Source organism: Corvus cornix, chromosome 4, assembly GCF_000738735.6.
Source record: "Corvus cornix cornix isolate S_Up_H32 chromosome 4, ASM73873v5, whole genome shotgun sequence".
NCBI lineage: Eukaryota > Metazoa > Chordata > Aves > Passeriformes > Corvidae > Corvus > Corvus cornix.
Window position 1 is genome coordinate 28,779,001 of NC_046334.1, and position 21,511 is coordinate 28,800,511.

Below are 21,511 nucleotides of genomic sequence, written 5' to 3' on the forward strand. Positions count from 1 at the left end.
TTCTCAGACTTACCTGAACCACATACGTTTCAGACGCTTTATAAATATATTTGTAGGGTTTTTTTTCTGAAGCACATCTTGGAAAAATTCAGGTATCTGGGCAGCCTTGTGAATCACTGTAGTCCCTGTGAGTTAGAGAATATTTCCTTAGTCTCATATACCTATATCTTTCTGTATCAGTTTTCCACATACAGGCATACATTCAACTGCCATAGGTGTGGATGTGAAGTTGAAATACCTCCAGGACAACTGACTTCTAATGGAATACCTCTGGGTCAACTGGATTCTGTGCAAACACTTGGGAAAGCAAACTCAACCTTGTTTGACTAATTTTCATAACTGGATACATATAACACAAGACAAAGTTTTAATCTGGCAGTATGGTATCATTGTTGCTAACAAGAGGATAAGGTCCTATCCTTCAGACCCTGCTTATCTAGGCTTTCCTGTGCCCAGCACAGGCTAGTTTTTTCCCTCTCACCTTGAGTCCCAAAAGCTGCTGGAAGATGCCATCACACAAAATGCCAAGAAATGGCACTGGTTACTGTGAGAGGACTGGAGGGATACTTCCCAGTCACATTCTATTTCAACAGACATACCTTATGTGTAAGGTGGGGGTCTTTTTTTTATGCCTGCATACTCATAGTGATCCTAACTGCTGGTTTAGAAACTGGCTCAGTTGGGGAATTGTAGACGCCTTGGTGTTCCCATTGGTGCTATTCATTTTTTTGCTCTGTGCAGTAAGACAATGTCTTCAGTTGTTTCTTTACCTGAGTTATCAAGATAAAGCATTTTCATGTGCCTATCAGGCTGACAGCCTCCTGGGACCCATGGGCTCAGGCTCTGTAGGACGCACCGCTATAGCTGATATGAGATAGATTTGCAGAGCTGGTGTAAGGCAACACTGCAAAAGTTGTAAGTGGCCCCTCTAACTCCACCACATTGCACTTCGATTACTCAAGACATTTCTCTGCCTCACTGCGTGCAATAGCTTTTGGTGTGGTACAATAGGAACTGCAGAGCCTCAAAAAGCTGTGTGGATCTAAGGGGCCAGCTGGCTCTGCACTGCCTCACTCGGCTTTATCAGTAGAAATTCCTTCCTTGCTGATCGAATGACCAAGGGAAAATTATCTCTTTTTAAAACAGTTCACATTTCTTTGGATTCAGTTTCAAATTGGCATTCTTAAGCTTATCGCAGACCATTTATAAATGCACTAGTTCCTGACTGAAAGATTTAGCATGTAGCAGATTTGTTATCCTTCTCGGACAAACAGACTGAAAGAGGCACATGCCATACAGTACATTCTCCATGAGCCATATAAAGGTAGAAAGAGCACCGCATAATCTAGAGAACATTATTTAAAATTGACAGAACCTTTACCCTATCATAAAAGCAGCTGCCTTCTGGGGCTTTTGGACTTACTTCCATGCTCCTCTACCCACTTAAGATCAGTGTAGAAATCCAGCTAACCTTTCTGTAACATCAAAAGTATCCAAGCACTAGTCAAAACTCTCTCTGATCCAGTGTGGCTCAGGCACAAAAGCTGCACTTGATCACAACTTCCTGAACAGAATGAGAATCAAATGACAGGTGGCAATTGCTTGGTTCACTCTTTAAATCTCCTGTCTCCCTCATTCACCCAGGATCATGAGCTCAGTAGTTCAGGCTTGTCCTTGGCTTCTCTTTCTCTCTGTGCTTCAGTGGTATGTTTCTGTTCTCTGTCTCTGACTAAGCTTTTTTATTCTTTCTACTACAGGGATACACAATGCTACCAATATGTGTCTTGTCTGAAACAGTGGTATTGTCTGTGTGATTTGGATGAAGGCTGCTTTCACTGTAGCTTTCCAGCATCATAGAAAATCTTCATTATTTCCTATGTTTTCCTTGATGAAAGCCTACTACTGTAGCTGACAACGTTGGCCGGCCTGGTCCCACTTGATGGTAGGGGCTACATGTAACAAGGGATAAAAATATCTTAAAGTAACTTCTTAATCTTGTACCATTCCCATAATAGTCATACTTCTCTTTCTACAGTGACTTGTGTTAGAAATGTATGAATAATAAAATCAGTTCTTTTTTGCCAAAATTTCATTAAATCATCTTGGAAAGGGAAAACGACTGAGCTGTGTGCCTGAACATCTTCATATTGGTTTTGCAGTGTTGCACAACATGGCCAGCTGAAGTTGAAAACCTTCAATCAAAACATACTGACAGTGCACAGAAATTTGTGCTGTTGATGGTCTCAGTGATACAATGTGCTGATAGCATTACTGTGTGATGCTACCAAACCTGTTTGTGACCTTGAAACCAAGAGAGTTTTTGTTTGGCTTCTACTCCTTCAGTTCATCAAAAGTGTAAAATAGTGAAGGTGAGTTGTCATATGTTGTACTGAGTTGGCAGCTGCCCAAAGACAAGACTACCATGTGCTGCTGGTAGTTTTGGGTGTGGGCAGCTGCTTCAGTTTCACTGTCCTCTGTGTGTGAATCTGAGCAACAAGAAAAACCGGAAGAAATTGCCTGGCTCTTTGTCACCTCCTCACCTTGAAGAGCAGCTGGTGTCTGTAGCAAGTTGTAACCCCTGTTAGGCAAAATCCTGCCATGTTTTGTTTGCAGACATTTTCCTTTGACAGGTCTTATGTTTTAACCCCAGCTGGCATCTCAGCCTCACACAGCTACTCACTCACTCTCTCTTGGTGGGATAGGGGAGAGAACTGAGCATGTAAAACCAAGAAAACTCATGGGTTGAGATAGTTTAATAATTAAAGTAAAAGCTGTGGATGCAAGTAAAGCAAAACAAGGAATTCCTTCACCACTTCTGATGAGCTGGTATGGTGTTCAGCCATCTCTATGAAAGCAGGGCTCCATCACATGTAATGGTTACTTGCAAACACAAATGGCCATCACTCTGAACATCCCTCCCTCCCTTCCTTCTTCTCCCTCACCCAGCTCCATATACTGAGCATGATGCAGTATGGTATGGAATATCCCTTGGGTGAGTTGGGATCAGCTGTCTCAGCTGTGTCCCCTCCCAGTTTGTGCACACTCAGTTTGCTTGCTGGTGGGGTGGTGTGAGAGGCAGAAAAGGCCCTGACACTGTGTAAGCACTGCTCAGCAGTAATGAAAACATCCCTGTTTTATCAACACAGTTTCCAGCACAAATAAAAAACATAGCCCACACCAGCGACTGTGAAAAAAATTAACTCTATCCCAGCCAAAAGCAGTACAACAGGACAACTGACTTTGTCACTGGATTTGTCTGGTCTTGTCACAGCTATTTAGGCGTCTAGAGAGAGGGCCAAAACAGTACCAGCTTTGAATGAAGTGTGGAAGTGGCGTAAAGTGTTTCCATCTGGGACTACATAAGTTGTTCTGGAGTCCTCTGTGCTGTACCGAGGCCCAGAGTTGGGCACATAGTCTGTACGAAATTTCTGTACCTTAGAGTCATCTCCTCTTCCCTCTGAATAGCATTGCAGGATGAAGGTAAGAGAAGTGCTTTTCCATGCTTCTGTCCTCTGATCCAACTGCAGAGTTTCCTGACAGCTGTGCATGAAATCTCACAGGGCTACCTACTCTGAGGTGCTCTGTGATCCTGCTCCCAGGACATCTGGGCAGACACTGGTTCTAGCTGGTTATGGCCTCTGCTCAGGAGACCAGTGAGAAGGTGCTCACATTTGCTGCTCATGCCATGTCAAGACACAGCACATGGAAATCTGGAAGCTCCAAAGCCCCCCAGCTTCCAGCTTGGGAGAGGCGGGCAGAGTAGGCCCAATGCTTTCTCCAGCATCATGAGGGCAGAGGGATTTGGGACTGAGAATTCTTTCTTTGCTGTCTGTATTCCTGCAATAGACTGAATTGCAGCAGTGGGACTCATCTGATCCCTCTGGGTGCAGTTGCCATTTTTTCTGTGTTTTCTCAGAGGAGTTAATAGATTTTTCCCCCCTCAGAAGTCACTGAGGCTATTATGTACAGCACAGCTGAGCTATGTAACAGCTGTTTTTCTATACCCCAGGAAGTTTCATCATTTCATGAGAAAGAGACTGAGATTTCAGGTAGACTTTTACATTTTATTTTTCTATAAGCAAACAAACAGTAAGTAAAGCTTGTCTTTTTTGTCATATTGGCTGCCACAAGAACTTTTTTTTTTTGAAAAGATTTAGAAATAAGACAAAAATAACCAAGACAACCCCTACCCTAAGCTACAGAATCCCAACTAATAACATTGAAAAAGAAGTTGATAATATTGATCCCTTGTGTACTGGTAGTTAAACTTCAAAAATCAATTGAGAGGAGAGCTTAACTGGCCTTTCTGTAGTATCAAAAAGCAAACCTAAATCCCAGATGTAGAATTTTTACAGCTATAAATATAGGGGATGATCTTCAGGCAATGTTAAAATTACTGTTTTATTCCCTTTCCTTCAGGAGAAAGCTCCTATGAGGTGCACATGGAAAGGAATCCCTGAGTGTACTAGATATACTTCTCTGCGAACCAAGAAGTAGCTTTTCAGAATGGTGTGCATAAGGAGTGAGACCAGAGTGATCAGCGAGGACTCACTCCAGTTCTGCCATCACTTCTGCCTTGAGTGACTTTAAATCCTTGTCCTGTTTGTTCAGGCAAATTCAGCTCTCAACATATAAAGCTATTCCTGCTAAGCAATTACACAAACATTGCTCTGGCAGTGGTCTCCTGAGTGTTTGTAGAAAAAAATGTTAGGTCTTGGTCCTCTAAGATACCTAGGTGAGAAATCCACATTGCTAAACATCTTTGAAGATCTGAGTGCCTGATCTTTTTCACAAAGTAAGACTTTGAAGCCTTACTGTGCTTTCAGCCATGTTTGTATTTCCTCCTTGTTTTCTTTTAACCATTCAATGTTGCTCTTCACTTGCTCCAGTGACTGACTCCTGGGCAATTCTCCTGCCCCAGCATTAGGATATTTTTCAAAGAAATTTTCCATCTGGAAAAGAGAAGAATAATTGATGTGAAGTAAATAATGCTGCTATCGGGCAAGTGGCTTTTTACAAAGATACAGTCAAGGGTAAATTTGGCTGGGAGAGATCTATAAGATCATGCTAGTAGCACTGGAATAGTTTTACAGTTAACTGCTGCTGCTTTATGCATTTAGAAGGCAAAAAAAAAAAAAAAAAATTCCTGGCCAGAAGATCGTTAAATATATTGACTTAAACCCAAGAGAATTGATGTCACCATACCTGCCAAAGCTGGAGTTCAGTGTTGTAGGTTTGGGTAATAGTTACTATTCGACCAAGGGTTCTGTCATTTATAGTGAATCTAGAAAAACAATTTAATAATGATGTTTGATGCAAAACCGTAATTATCTGAAACTTAAACTTCTAATTGTGTTACAATATAGCAGATACACTCAAATTTCAGTATTTTAAAAAATAGTTGAAAAATAGCACCCCTACATAATATCTGAGCTGTTCTTAAATATGTTTACTAATGGAGTGACCTCTTATGGTGGAATAATTTTTTTTAAGTAATTACTGATTGTCTCAAGCTGGAAATTAGGAATATTGCTGTTTGGCAATACAAAAACTGTCCAGTTCACAGCTCTAGGCTTGCAGGTGTGCTTTCCTTCTGTGCCCTCACCAAGCACTTAGAAAGGAGATGGAAGGAGAGAGAAGTCACTCAAATAGTGAGGAGCAAAGCTAAAAGGTTTGCTATTACTGCCACTGTATGTCTGCTGCTTGCTGTTACCATTAGAATAAAATAAAAAAAAAACCAATTCTATACTCTGTCTTCTTGTTATGAAATCAGTCGTAAGAGTGGAGACTTGATTCACTAATTTCCATGCAATAACCAGATTTCTATGGCCTTGGTAAACTTTCTCTACTTGATCACCATTTACTGGTAGTGATCATTTAGGGAAAGAATGGTTTTCAAGTTAGCAATAAAGTACTTTTTCCACAGCAAATGGATATAATTGTGTTGAATAAGCTTTCAGTTTTCATTTTGCAAAGGCCAGTAATTATAGCTGTATAATGAAAACACAGAAAAGCATGGCATGTAAAAAGATTTACAGGTGGATGTGGTTTCCAATGAGTTCATTGGAGTACCTGTTAACTAAGTACTCCCAGTTCAGTCGTATCCAGTCCCAGGCCATTGTTTTCCCATAGATGTTATATGAGATGTATCTCAGGACTGTGAACATATCTTGGCTTTTGATGAGGCTGGTGTTGTAAATATATTTCAGATACCTAAGGGAAATGCCATAAGAATCAATGAGAGCCATTTCCAAACTGGAATATTATTTTTTTCCTACAGCATTTTAAAGGTAAAGAACACAGACCTAAAACATAACTGTGTCAAGAGATAAATGTGTTGAAAGAAATCTTAGTTAGGAATCTCTTTAGGAAAATAGGTAGGGTTTATGTCTCTACTTGAAAATAGCCAAACCCCATTATTATTCCTATATTTTAATGAAGTAGAGAAAACAAGATTGGATCAGTTAATAGTTCAGCCAAGCACCAAAAAAAGTAGTAATCCAGACTTTAAAGAAAGATCTTCCAGGGATCATGAATAGCACAGGTGGCTTGCTCACATTGACATCTGTGCTGCTTGTTTGGAAACTTTTATCCATACAAAATTAAAATTCATTTGGGCAGAGCATGCCTCCAAGTGCTGCAGTTATACTTCCAGTTATGGCACAGATGGTTTTGACTGACAGGACGAAGCACACATGTTTGCAGGGAGATGAGTAGCATGGTCATGGATTCACAGCACCAGCTGCAGAAGAACACCCTTTCAAGCTGTTCTGTGTTGGGATTAAAGATTGCCTTTTTTTTTTTTCTATAGGTAATGGACATTTTTTTTCAATCTGTTTGCTCTTTCCTCCTTGCTTGTTATTTTAATAGTAAATTGAAAGACAACCTTTCCCTGCTTTAGGAAGGATTTTTTATTTTCTGCAAATATAGGCTGATCTAGCTAATTAATTCTAATAATGTCTTAATCATGTCATTGATTAATGCCACCTTGTTCTTTAGTGGCTTTAGATTATGGCTGTTGTGGTCACAAGAATTTAGGAATGCAGCTGCTTCCTACCATTATTTCAATTATTCTAACTTCTATATTTACTCTTCCTGAATCTCCTATACTTCCTTGGTTCACCTCCTTTAAACTTGGAACTCTTTCAAGCAGAGACTGCTCCATGTTATGATATTTAGATAGGGCTCCAATAGAGTGGTGAATGGCCCTGGTGTAGATGTTTGCTTGCATGTCTGCTACATGATACAACAACATGCAAAGTTATCAGGTAAGCTTAAAGTAGCTGGTGCACTTATGCAGAGATGGTGAGATACTTGACCAATCTGACAGCTGGACCAGTCTGGGGCAGTATCCAGTCTCCTGATCATTGCCATAGCAGCATGAATTCAACATTTTTGGTTCTAGCTTGAGTACTTCTGCACAGCAACACAGGGAGCATTTGCAAGTTCACATGGATGCCTTCACAGGACTGTTAATAACTGTTGCTCAAGGTTGTTTGCCTAATTTTAGCTATGTGGAAGGTAGACATCTAGGCTAATCAAACTGGAGCCAATGGAGAGTGACTGACAACACCCAAAAGCAATTCTTTCCATCAATTTTAAGCCCCTTTCCTGGTCTGGGATAAGCAGTGCTTTGTAGGTTCGGCCTCCCTTCACTGATTAAAGAGGAAATGGATGACTAATTTACTCCTGATGCTTAACTATTAAGCAACTAAAATTGCACAGGGTAAATGCACTGTTGGAAGAGCTGAAGGTTGTTGATTGTGTGCAGCAACTACCATGTCTTCAATATCTTTCCACTAAAAGAACAAGGCTTTTTACCCGCTGTGGTACAATCTCAAAGGGGCATGTTTGATAACTGGTCTTGAAAATGTGTTGCATACCTCATGCTGTAATCTGACCAAAATGACAGCACAGAAGAGAGGAAGTGGGGAATGAGCAAACAGTGACCAGCTGCTTCTGTAGGAAAAGAGAGATCTATGTGTGTTTAAATCACCTGTCCAAAAGGGTGATGTTCCTCACTGATGCCAGGCCATATAGCAGCTTTTCTTTTTCTTGAGCTAATGAAGTTTCTTGGTATTTCTTGAACATGTAATTCCATGATGTCTCATTGCCTGAGTTCTGCATCCCATAGCGATATACTATGAGTCGGAGATTTGCAGCAATCCTAAAATAAAAAAAGAGTACTTAAATATTCTTCCCCCTTTCCTACTTGAGATCAGTGACCCAGTTACATGCTGTGTTATTCACAAACCACAAAAGATGTGAGCACTCACGTTTCTCCCTGTAACCATCTATTGAAGAGTTGAGAGGCGTTGTTCAAAGCTTCTGGGTCACCCATACTGCAGGCAAAGTCTAAAACAGATGCACGAAGAAGCCTTGGAAAGAGAGAGAAGGAGGGAGAGAGATATCTTCCTATTGCTAACTATTCTTTGAATGCATCAATAACGTGAGATGGAAAAAATAAAGATTGTCCCACCTCTGTAAATGGCTTCCAGTATCCTCCCAGCGCAGTTGATCCACAATTGGTTTTACCAGATTGCGAAAATATCCCTGAGGTAGAAAAAGGGTGTTGTTACTTGTGTAGATTTCTTTAAATAATAATATATTTAATTTTATAGTTTATTCTCCTTAATTTTTTCCCAGAACTAGCATCTCTTCAATGAAAAGTAATATGAACAGGCACACACACAATCTTTCCAGATCCCAAGAGCATGCCAAGTCTGAGTGCTTGCAATACTGATGTGCAGATAGAACAAAGCCAACCTGCTTCTCTCCAACCTTGTGTGTGCTGCCAGATGAAGGCTGGGGTACAGCAAGGACACACTGCCCCAACTGCCAGAGATGATAGAGAGTTCAGGACATACTTACTTTAGTGACCATTAAATCACGTTCAGTATTTTAGGTCAACTAACAAACCTGCTCACTGCCACATAGAAATATAGCCATCCTTGGTGCTGAGGACAGGTATCAGAGATTTTGCTGCCCTATAAATACTTCTTTATTGAATGCAGGACAGCCTTTACTAATAAATGTCTGTAACATGCCTTATGGTGACAGATTATAAGAATAATTAGGCATAATTTCTTTTCTCCAAGTGCATGGTCCTGAATGCAGAATCCAGGTAATTCAGATATCACTACTAAACAGTGTTTAGTGGTTTGTTTTTTTTTTTTTTAAGATAACAGTAATGAAAAGTAAATATTAATAGTTCAGCAGCACTGAAAATCACTTTAACTTCAGTATTATTCTTGTTAAAGATTCTGAACTATCAGATTCAGTGGTCCCAAGCTGGATTGGCTTTTATTTTGCTTCATCACCTGAAACAGGGAATAGACATTTGTATCATCTTCGAGCATGTTTGCGAGGTAAGTTACAGCTGATATAGCTGTATGCCAAGGTAAATACTCTGTTTCATTTCTTAGGTATTTTGTGAGCTCCAGGGGAACAGAGTAATTCACAAGTCCAGGTCTGTGGAAGGAGAAAACATAATTTCTGTTATTTTAATGAATTTGAAGAACTTGCTTCTTCAAAGATATTAGATTTACTATTTATTTTAGAAGGCCTGAAATAGTAAAGTTTGTGAGGGAGAAAGTAGTCTGGAATGTAACTTGGAAGGTGTTTTCCAAAGAGATAACCAAGGATCACTGTTGGTCTATGCCTACTTGTAGGCATGCACTGTTGTGCTGTTGTGAGAATCCTGTTCATATTGTGCAGCCAGCCCAGTGTGCCTAGAAGTGGGCAGCCCTTAACTGACTACATTAATACTATAAAAAAGAAAGGACTTGCTGGTTGGAGACATTCTGAAAGGCTAAGGAGACTTAGAGGCTGTTACAGATCACCTAAAATTATCTGTCAGCATGGCTGGGCACAAGATCCAGAAGTTCCCAATCAAGTTTCTAGAGAAAGCAGCTGAGGTGGGAGCTACCCAATGCCTTAGTATGCATTATAGGCATGCCTCTACTTTTCTGGATACCTAACTTCTTCTGGAGTGCTACTATTATTGTTAATTATGTAGAGAAAACACCCCTTTCTAAGACCTGTGCAATTAAAGCCGGCTTTTTTTCTTGCCATGGTACTGAAAGGGAGCATTTCTCTTGATTGCATTGGTAATGCAAGTTGCCAATGCATACTTAAATGCACCTCTTTTGGAGGACAAGATAAAGCAACAAAGAATTAAGGCTCGTACCAAATTCAGATAATTTCTTTCAACCACCTGGGTTGCATGAATACTAATTATTAGGCAACAGAAAGTGAAAAACTTGTGTTGAAATCTCTGCAGGAAAATAGTTTACCTTGCTAAAGAAAAAGCGTCATCCAAAATCCCTGCACGATCAGCAACTGAAAAACTCTGTGTGAAAAGAGGAAAAGAAGGATCAAGGATGTACAGATTATTTGCAGAAAAACCCCTGCCTCTACAGACCTCTTATAAGAGACCCACCAGACAGGTTAGACATTATGCCACTTACTTCGTGGTTTTGGAGCAGAAGAGTGCTTAACCTGGCCCAGTTTTGACTATCATAATTCACCCGAAAGAATCCAATGTGGTCTGGATTAACGTTCAGAAAAGTATCAGGAGAAGCTGGTATTGTAATTCCTACAAAACAAACGAACAGTGATTGGTTTGTGCGCCTTATATGACATGGAACTCACTGGAGATTCCTTGACTCCAAAAGTATTATTTGGTTTTAATGGATATCAAAATAAGATCCAAACCTTAATTTTATTTATTTCATTATTTATTTCTAAATGGCTCTGAGTAAAGATGAGTTTTTGTAAATTTTGATTAATGCCAGCACTTGTCTTAGAACAATGAATTGTGGTAATTACTTGGGCAAGCTAGTTTGTTAAACTTAAAATGGAGATCATTGTGAGTAGGGTGAGGATGCTGAGATTTAGCGTCATTGTAAGAAGTAAAAATTGCAAAGAAGCAGTTCTTGCAAATATATTTTTTAAAGGTTTTTCATCCTCATGTGCACTATTAAAGTTCTCATATTTTATCGTCCATTAGTTTCATTCTTCAGTTTGTTTCAACTAACTTTAACTTTTCTGTCCTTCTTTGATTCTATTTTTGTAGCTATTGATAAAGGATTTACAAAATAGGCTGAGACTTTATTCAAGCATTCATGTTTAAGGATTTTCCCATTTAAAATGAATACTTGAAAAATGTTCCTTTCTCAGAAGCTTGGCCTGGTCCAGTTGGTGATGCTACTTATGAAAAATTTTCTATTTCCCATTGAAACCAGTGGTCTTCAATCTTGTGGTTTGAGGGTGGCTGTAATTAAAAGCACATTTCTGTTTGGATGATGCATACAAAGTATTTCTAAAGGCATTTTTCCCTGCAGTTGCTGTTTGCCCTGCAAGATAGAAATTTTGTGGATGTAGAACTAAGCACCTAATCAAGATTTTGCAGGCTTTGTGAAGTTAATAGCCCCTTGCAGCCCACCCTAAGGTCATGTGGAAATCAGAGAAAGAAAATGTGTTTGTGTTAACTTCTGAATTGTATCATGACATAAGATGTTTTTTGTTTGCTTTTGCATGAATACTAAAAGCAACCAGGTAAAAAAAATCAACCCAGAACAAAAGACAAATTACATTTTAAATAAGTAACAAACAAGTACAAGAAAAGATGGGGTGATTGTAATATATCTCAAGTTTAATGGGATGTAACTTAAAATCTGAAAAAGGTCAGTAATTTTTCCCCACATTTTTGTCTACTGGAGGTGTAGAACAAGAAATTCAGATTTGACTGCATAATAGAATAATGATCAAAAAACCCATTAGGAATTTTCTCAGTTCTGAAATCAGCATTAGAAAAGGTGATTAATCATTTCTAATTCTTTTTCTTTAATTGAACTTAAATTGCCAGTTTACCATGCCACAGAAGCCTTCATCAGCCTCCCACTTCACCTCTTTTCTTGGACTGGACAAGAGCCATGTCTAAGCCAAATTTATTTTAGCACATTATAGATAAGAGTATGCATAGATGTTTGCTTGAATAGGACTGTATTTAAACAGATGCTTAAGCACTATGCTGAAACTGAGCCTAAATTGACATAATGTTTGTATAGGGGAAATAGTAATCTTATCACTGAAATTACTAGTAACTTCAGTACAGCCAAGCTGTGTGCTAGCTCCCAGATCTGAAAACTGGAAAGTATGAAAGTTCATTCTGTGTTCTATTTCTTGTAAGGTATATTGAAAAGTTTTATCCATTCATTATCCTTAAAAGAGAGGAAGACATTTACCTGTAGAATTTGATGCGTTGTAGAAAGTATAACCTGATGAATCCCCAAGCCTCCATTTGACTGGTATATTCCATTTATAACTGAAATTATTTAATGGGAAAGAAAATCAAATGACATCTGAAACCAAATGGTACAAACCCCCCTCCATTATGTCTTTGTTTGTTTGTTTGTTTCAATGCTTGCATCTTGTTTTATGAAGCCAACTGTGTGCTTATGTACATATACATTTAATAAATTATGTCAGGCAATAATCTAGCAGAATACAAAGCAATTAATTTAGTAAAAGATGATTATATGTGAATAATTGGTGTCAGTGTTAATGTTGATGTGTCTAGGGCTTTGTGCTGACTCTAGTTAATCTTTTGCAATGCTGACTTGAAATAAGTGTTAAGTATTACAAAAATTTTTTACAGACTGAAAAAATGCGAGAGTTTAAACAACCACTGTGATACAGTTAATAGGACCTCTTGCCTTTTCCAGCCTGTTTTTCCTCTCCAAGACAACTCTAATTCCTTCATTATAAAACACTGGGAGCCAAATACAACCTTACCTTTTGCTCTTCAGCTCCTTGTATACGTTATTGGGTAGGTGCAGATTCTTCAGTCCAGGGCGTGCCCAGGACAAAGCTGAGAAGTTTGGGCAGGAATGGAGCCACGGCACAGCCTGACCAAGACTGTGACCAGGCTATCAGGGAAGTGGGACAGCAGAGCATGCTGTGAGCATTATGTCAGCCACCTGCATAGGGCTGCTAAAATTATTAAGCCCTTTTTAACAGTCAGCTTCTGTTCCATAGTGGTACATTATAGTTCATCCCAGGGGGATTCTCCCTTGGTGACAAGTGCTATGGGAAAATAGGAGTCATCTTTATAACCCTGGGTTAAGTGAATGTTCATTAACTTCCAGAAAATAAAAAAAATTGAGGTGATGGTATCTCCTCCTACCTCCAGGAAGAAAGATTTGTTGTTTTGTATCTCCTAAACAAAATATCTTAACAAATTTATACACTTCTAGTTTTATTAGTTCTCTTATGGAGCTTACTACGATGGAATTTAGAGAGGCATTGTGTTTCCCAAGAGCAAAACCATATATGTTTTGGTTTTTGTTTGGGATTTTTTTTTACTTGTTTTTGTAAATGCATTTAATGAGGTAGATTTTATTTTGTTTTCATGTTCCTGAGATTCCATTCACAATTACTCCTCCTGAGCATAAGATACAATAGCTGTGTCCTGTTAACCATGCATACTGAGTATGTGTTCCTAATGCACTATGCTGCAGCTGCACATTTGCCCAGCAGCACTACTTTAGGAGCACAGGTTTTTGAACTTCCATTTCTTTGGAGTGCTGGCATGCAGGAGAGGACTCCTTAAAGCCAAACAAACTTGGAACAAGCCAGCAGCTCAGGAGACTATTCAGAGAATAAAGCATACACAAGACCAGGAGGTTTCACTGCTTAAATCAAAAGAGGAGATATTGATGTTCAGTGAATTGACTTCTGGGCAAGGGAGTAAGTGTGTCCCAGGATAGATAATATCAGCATTATAATACATATTATGACATCTTATTTTTGAGTAATTTATAAAAACTAAATGTTCAGAAACAAATTCTCCTTTTGCTTTAGCAATGGCAGGGACGGTACACAGCTCAGCTTCTTGACAGATTAAGGTAGGAACAGTGGGATTTCTACTCAGGAAATGACAAGTGGCAATGTACTGTAAAAACTGAAGTCACTAAAAAGTAGGATCCTTGAGTCTGCTACCTCAGCACATAGTACAATAAAGCAAATTTTTTAACACAAAGAAGTAATTTTGCCTAAATAGTTTGTAACTCCATCCTTCAGACGGCACAGTGCTGTACTTTTTGTCTGTGAAATTTTCTGCTTAGGTTGGGAGAAATGTAATGTTGCAAATACACGGGTAGTTATCTAATTCCAATTCTTTTGATGCCTATTCAAAACTACCGATAGCTGAGCCTTCTCATTGCTCATTTTTTTTTTCTTTTTAATCAGAGGGAAATAGAGTGGTCACAACTGTTTTCTTCTTTCTTCATTTTCTCCCTGCTCTTTCTTGCCCTTTGTATTAAAAGAGCTAGTAGAAGTTAATGAAAAAAATGCATTTGGGTTGATTTAGTTGTGGTTTATACTGGCAAGTTTTACTGATTAAGTTATTGGTCCAGTTCAAGGAGCAAAACCTTCTTAATATGGGTTAATTGGAATCTCTTTCACTGAAAAGTTAGCAAAGTTGTACTGCCTCAGAATTGGGGCTGGCTAAGAAATTGCAGAATAGCAGGTCTGAAAAGTTAATCAGCTGGTTAATGCCATGGTTCAGCCAAGCCATTTTTCTGTGCAGTTCCACCAACCCACAGGTAAAGTTCATTTCCCTTCAGGTTAGTCACCTGTTACTTAACAAATATGTTCCAATACAGTATCCCACCTCTCTTAAACAGGCCACATAACAGCCCAAGATGGCTTACTTTGCCTGGATAGCTATCTTCTAAATGGTTAAAATTAAGCAATATGATCCTAAGTAAAACAGGGAAAAAATAGTTTGTGATGAGGATTAATGACATTTATACATTCCCAGTAACTCATGGTTTTAAGACATGCAGAGAAGACCCTGTATTGTATGTGAAGACCCTGTGATATGTTCTAGATCCTAGGCCATATAGGAAAGGAATAAACTAGTGTGGTATAAAATACTTGGATCACAGTTTCTGATTTCTGGACAATTTTGTGGCAGTTTTCTTAGTCTGAGAGACTATAATTTGCGGTGATGCAACAGATGACTTCCAACAATCTGAACTGTGTGTGGAAATCAGGTTTCCTGAGAGATCCTGTCCAATTTTATTCTACTCTGTTAGAGAAAGAAACCCTGAGACAAAGGGCTGATGTTGTTTTAAATTTGCAATATTTGTGTCTAACTTCCTCCTGGCTTCCTTAAAAAAAAAAAAAAGCTGAGAATAAGTTTAGCAAGAATGAGTAAAATACTACCTATGCATATGTGAGATGAAGAGGGTAAATGTACAGTATTTCTACCTGGTTTGAATCGACATTTGCAGTAGGAACTTACCCAAGATCAGAAGGAGGATGAGAAGCATTTGCATTGGGATCCAAAAGAAAACGTTTCTGTGTGAATACTGAATTACTTCCCATCTCCAAAACAGGGTAGCCCATCTGCCTAGTCCATGTGTCCATGACTTCCTTCACAGGCTTATTACTTGCCTATGAATGATGGAACAGGTTGCAGTGAAAATGGAAATTCAGTCCTAAGAGGAAAAAAGTATCTCTGGTATCAAGAAAAAGAAGAGCAGAAAGGGGCAGAGGAAAGAGCTGGTTCAGAACAAAAATTCCTCCATTAAATCCTTTTATAGCACCTGTTATTGAAGAAAGAAATGAGTTGGAAACTTGGGCACCGAGAGAAGAAATGAGAAATATGTAGGCAGGTGACTAGCCAGTAATATGGACAAGAAATACTGAGGAACCTTTGAAGTCCCTTGCATGCTCTAAGATCTCTCTATTTTTTTCCTGACAGAAAAACTGAACAGGACAGAAAGGACACAGGGAGATTTTTCAAAGCCAGAAGCCTCCTTGCAGTGTGTCCTGTTTTGAGTGTGAAGGAAGTCAGTAATAACCACCAGCAGCTGCACCAATGTAAAATTTGATTTGTTCTGTGAACCATGAACATCTGTCCTAGGAACTGGAGCTGGAGAAAGCTGTCACTACCTCCCCAGGATGCCACCTGTGAGAGAAGTGAGCTAGGGTCACCTGCAGTGTTTCCTTCTCCAGATGAGGTAGATGATGTGAAGATGCAGAAGACTAAAGAGAAAAAGTAGGAAGGTCTGCTGAGCAAGAAGTCTGAAACCAAGGGGAAGACAGGAACTAAAAAAGAGACACAAAAGCACAATTTAGGCTGTGTGAGTGTCCACAGGGTTGGAAGAAAAGGAAATAATATCAGGGAAGAACCTGGCAGTATGCAGGTGGACTTTTGGGGATAATGAGATAGATGGAAAAAAATAGTCCAGCCTCAAGGAAAGATCAGAAAATGATGGCACAGATGATGACCCAACTGGGACTCAGAAGCTAGAGAGGGAGATAAGCACAAAAATTACTTGGGAATTGATACTTCTGAGAGCTTTCAAACACCTGAATCTTGAGAGAGAAGAAAGAGAACAGGGTGCCTGTGTATGGTGGATGAGAGGTGTTTTCACACACGAAATGAGTTTGAGTTGCGGGGGACTGTTTCAGTAGCAGGCTATTTGTTAGCAAGACCTCCTTTCTTGTTTCCTTTTTCACTCCCACAGTCTCATGCCAAAAAAAAAAAAAAAAAAGAAAAAGAGAAAATAATATATATTTGCTAGAAATAAGAGACATTGGAATATACTGGGAAGCTGCCTAGCTTGTGATCTCTCATTGACAGAAGAGCTACAGAATATAAAAAGTTTGAGAAACTGAAATCAGTGGGTGAGAGATATGAAACATTTTTTAGCAAGGGTTTGGGTGGATGCAAAACATACCTCTTCCAGAGCTTCCCAAAATTGTTGTGTCTTGGCATTCTGGAAATGGTGTTTCTTCAAATATGCCTAGAGAGAGATGGAAGACTGTGAAAATACTACCAGTGTCTCTTCTTTGCCTATGAAAACAATACACATATCCAGTTTTACAGGGTTACAGAGAGCACGTCTCAGTTGCACAAGGTATCCACACGTGGGCGGTAGCATTGTGAGTGGGAGATGAAACAGATCAGCATTCAGCAGACGAAGTTCTTTTGCTGTCCAGTGCATCCCATAACACCAAAAGTCAGCCTTTCCCAGAGTGACTTGTTAGTATGAAATAAATTTGTACTTGAAGAGTTCTTTGTGTTTTGTTTGAATGGACACCACTATACCCTGTTGCAAATTTCTGACTAATCTAAGAGGTTGTTTAGCAGGAAGAAGATACTTAATGAAATTTCACTACCTGTGGACTCATAGTAACCTCTAAGTTTTGATCAAAACGACTGTTACAAGGAGTAATGGTGTTCAGCAAAGAGTTTGCAACGCCTAAACCTTATTCCCATCCTGCGTCTTCCCTGGCTGCTTGGCGGGTGTTTTCCTCCCCTGTCACCTGCTCCTGGTGATGTTCAGTCAGTAGATGGTGCTGTTTGTTTCGCTGTTGGCCACAGCTGCCTACGTTAGTGCTCTTGAAGGCTCTGAGCACAAGGGAAGGGTTAGGCTCTTGGGGTCGATGTGGCTGTATTTTCCCATCTCGGGTAACTGTTCTGATTGAATATATGGAAGGGAAAGTACAGGAAAATACAACTGTCTTGTAGCAGCCCATAAATGTGCTCTTCATGAGGGAGGGAAATAAGAACAAATGTGGTAAGCCTTCACTGCAACTCTTGTAACCAATGTCAGTTCAGAGGAAAGGACAGACAATCGTTCTCCTTCTGGGAGGCCTCCTTTCTTCCATTTTGTCTTTCTGTAATTTTGTAGAACCATGTTTTTCCTCCACAAGAAAGGACTATGAACTGTGCAATATATGTCCCTTTTCTTCTCCCTATTACCTTGACTTTCTAAGGCTGGGTGTCTCTGCATCAGGGAACAAATGAGCTTATGCCTCTCAGAGTGTCCCTACATAGCAGGCTGAGTTGGAGGATCCTGGCAATAGGAAGCTGCAAACACACTTTACAGTGGAATGAGGGGATCCCAGCTGACAACAGGGTAACAGTGGGGTGGAGGAGGTTTTTGCCACTAAAAGCTGTCAGGAATTTAGGTCCTCACTGTCCTGCTATCAAATCTTAATGCAGTTCACATTCCTGCTTCTGTGGGAGCATGGAAATTCTTCACCTCCATGTTGTCCACTCAGTACTGAAATGCACTAAGTACTTTTGCTACCAATACCAGGATCTCTGATATTCACTTTTTGAATAATGGTTTTGCTACTGTCACATGAAGATGGGCTGTAGTTCTGGTGGGTTTTGGTGCCACCTTTACCTGACAGCCTTTCTGGAAGACGTCTGGTGTAATCCAGTCTCGAATCATTCTGAGGATCGATGCACCCTGAGGACAAAGGGAAAGGGGAGAAGGTCAACCCACACTGCTCTAACACTTATTTCTGTTCATCTAAAAAGCAACATGTGAATAATATTTTGTAAGGCAAAAATTGATACCATTCATCAGACTAAGGAAGTGTTTCTTCTAATTCCTTTGTGGGATGGCATGCCTATCTGGTGGAGCTTAAATCTGGGTGTGAGAATCAGTCTTTAGTTGTGATCAGACACTTGTTTCTCTGTTCAGCTCCTGAGCCCTGCTGCTGCAGGTTACTATCCTGCCACTCTACCAGTTTGTGTGAGCAGGGCTCCCTGTTTCGTGTTGAACAGGACAGGGGTGAAGGCAGCTGAGGACTACTCCTGTTAGGGGAACAGCCTGAGAGAGGCAGTGACTTCAGCTGACCACACAACAGGAAAGGAACTCTAAAATTGCTACAAGTCTGGGGCTTTACAATGCCATCTCAAGGAATGAGATTTGCTGAGCACTGGTGTAAGAGCTCTGGCCTCTGAAGCAGGGTAGAACTGGGATCAGAGAAGTTACTTGGCTGTCACAGAAAAAAACCAAACAATTAGGACTTCAAAAGAAGAAAGAAAGAAAAGAAAGATGGGAGAGAGAAGTAGAAGAGCCATGTGCAACAAAGAACAGAGTGTGCACAAAATGATGAAGAAAAAAAAAGAAGCAGTGCAAACTCAATCTAAGATTCAAAATATGATTTTAGGATTAGCATGTTTTCATTTTCTGAACTAAATCAAGAGGCAGTTGAGAGCCTAATGCTATGAAGGTTTAAAAATCCAGTTGTCCCATGAAAACAAGAATGTTATCTGAATTCTCAGTAAATCCTGTTTCCTCTATTTATGTGTCTGAGAATAATGACTGGATGAGTCATGGCAGAGGGACTGTTTGAACAGATATGCCTCAAACTGCTTTCCAGGCTATTGTTGGAGAGTCAAGGTGGTCAGCAGATGACTGTTTTCTGATACAGAAATCTGATATATTTGCCATGGAATATGTTCAAATACAATTCAGTAATATTTAGAACAGATACCCATTAGTGGTAGTCATAAGGCTGCTTATGTTCAGTGGTGATCATGCAGCCACAGGTATGCACGAGGGAACCTCAGTTCCTCAGCTTTGTCTATCAGCCATTTCTTATCTGGTATCACTTCACATAAACCATCCCCTCCCATTTATATTAAAAGCCAAAGTAGAAATACACACTTATACATGCATTTGGTGACAGTGGAGAATTCTCTTGCTTTAAATTGTAATGTATAGTTAGTCACTTGCACCTTCTACTATTGTTTTTCAGTCTCTCCCCCTACTCTTGTCATTCCTCTGTAGTCCGTGATGGACTTTGTTTGAGAAAAACTCATCCTAACAAAAATCACTGATTATAGGAATGACAGTATTTTAATAACTTTCTTTTCTTACAGCTACTTGGGGAGGCTCAGGAAAGTGACCTTAATTTGAATAGCTGACGTTCTCTGAGAGGGGTATAGGGGGGAGTCTTTTATCAACACCCACATAATTTCATAGCAATTGCCAAGTATATGATGAGATTTGTTTGTGGCAGAAATGTGGAACATGAATCCTAAACTTCTGTAGCTGGGAAGTTCAAAAAATGTGGGGGTCCAAGAGAAAATTTCTAACAGAACTTATTTAAGACAAAAAGTATCACTGCTACTTTAATAAAACCTTTCAAATTAAGACAGAGGATTAAAGAGAAAGAGATGAAATGCAAATACTTTTTAAAAGCAGATTAAAACAATTATATACATTAATTGTTTACTCACCAGCTCTGCTCTAGTAGAGCTTTCCTAGGCATGTAATACCCTACCAATCACACAGCAGTTACAGGATCTCTTACAAAATATGCTGCAATGACTCCATAGACCCTTAGGCAATTCATTAGAGTTTTAGGATTGTATAAGCCCTCTGGTTGTTCTGGTAAGACTAACAGAGAGCATTCCAAATTATGCTTTATTTGTTTAGTGATGAATATTATCATGAGAAGATTGTTTTTATAAGAAAAATGCAAAAGAGAAGCCAAAATAAAGCCAAAAAGAAACAAGTTAATTTTGTCACGCACTTATATATAAATACCAACAGTAATTTGAGCTAAATCTACGCAAAGACTTTCTCTTTCAAGCCAAATTATAACCCAAGCCAAATTATATCCCAAGCAAACTGTTCCCAAACAATGCACAAGTCCTCAAGTGTTTTCCCTTAAAAAAATGAGTTCATGTAGCAATTATCTGGGCACAAAGAGATGAGTAAAAGCTAGGATTTTTTTTTCTCCATTGTTTTTCAGACCCTGCAAAAGTATGTCTCTCGCTTAGCTCACCACTAAAATACATTTTGATCCAGAGTACTTGATTTAGCTCTGTATATTTCATGACTTTTGTTAGTTTGATTTAAAAACAGTGTTACACAATGCAGGTTTTTACATGGTTTATGATTTGACTGTGAGGCATTTATGATGCAATAAATACTGCTCGTATTGTTGGATAGAGGATTTAACAATTGAAAACAGAAAACTGATGGAAATGGATGGATAAAGTCTAGCTAATAAAAGTAGTATCTACGGTTACAGACTGTAGCACAGCTAAAGCTAAACTCAATGCAATGTATACTTTATGTTTAGCTGATAATGGGAGCTTGGAGGGAAAGCAACAAGCTGTATTTAATAATGGTGGATTTTGTGTGTTCAGTGGAAGTGTGTTATGGCATCATAGAGGGAATACTGACAGTGTCATACAAAAAGCTGCCAATAAAAATATTGTGTATAAGGTTCAGAAGCAGCATCGGAGATGGCTGTTTGAGGAGAAGAGTGAACAAAGGCCCAGCTCCTTCCTTGCCTTGGTGTGGTGGTGAGAGGGAAGAGGGACAGGGCTCCTCCTGTGCTCCTTTGGACTTGTCTCTTGATGTACTGCAGAAAATAACTGGAAGGGAACAGTGCTGCTGGGGCCCTTGAGTCAAGAGACTCCCTGGTTAGATACAGGGGGACACCTGCTTTGTTCCATGTCTAAGGCTTTTCTAAGGACAAAGTGGCTTTGGCTACATCTGATATGGAGGGAGACCACAGGCTGGGTCTTCAAAGTGGTGATCCTCAGCATAGCTGCTGGTGTCCCTCACGCTCTGGACCTCACAGCACTTTCACAAGCGCTGAGCTCTGGGCTGCCACCCCACACAGCAAGTACTGCCAGACGCCATGGGCTCCAGAAGGCCTCTGTGTGCCC

General features: G+C 39.6%; 1 protein-coding gene across 2 annotated transcripts in view; it reads right to left on the reverse strand.

Moving 5' to 3' along the window:
• Positions 1-4,050: 4,050 nt before the first annotated feature.
• LOC104697296 (glutamyl aminopeptidase) overlaps positions 4,051-21,511 on the reverse strand; it is a 35,489-nt gene continuing 18,028 nt past the window's right edge. For both annotated transcript variants that reach the window (XM_019293213.3, XM_039551629.1), the window contains 13 exons: positions 18,216-18,281; positions 16,758-16,823; positions 15,314-15,465; positions 12,249-12,328; positions 10,470-10,597; positions 10,296-10,351; positions 9,321-9,471; positions 8,480-8,553; positions 8,277-8,378; positions 7,997-8,167; positions 6,073-6,213; positions 5,206-5,284; positions 4,051-4,952 (listed from right to left, as the gene is read on the reverse strand). In XM_019293213.3, the coding sequence (XP_019148758.2) occupies positions 4,812-4,952; positions 5,206-5,284; positions 6,073-6,213; positions 7,997-8,167; positions 8,277-8,378; positions 8,480-8,553; positions 9,321-9,471; positions 10,296-10,351; positions 10,470-10,597; positions 12,249-12,328; positions 15,314-15,465; positions 16,758-16,823; positions 18,216-18,281 (1,407 nt within the window). In that variant the 3' untranslated portion in view covers positions 4,051-4,811. The remainder of the gene's footprint in view (positions 4,953-5,205; positions 5,285-6,072; positions 6,214-7,996; positions 8,168-8,276; positions 8,379-8,479; positions 8,554-9,320; positions 9,472-10,295; positions 10,352-10,469; positions 10,598-12,248; positions 12,329-15,313; positions 15,466-16,757; positions 16,824-18,215; positions 18,282-21,511) is intronic.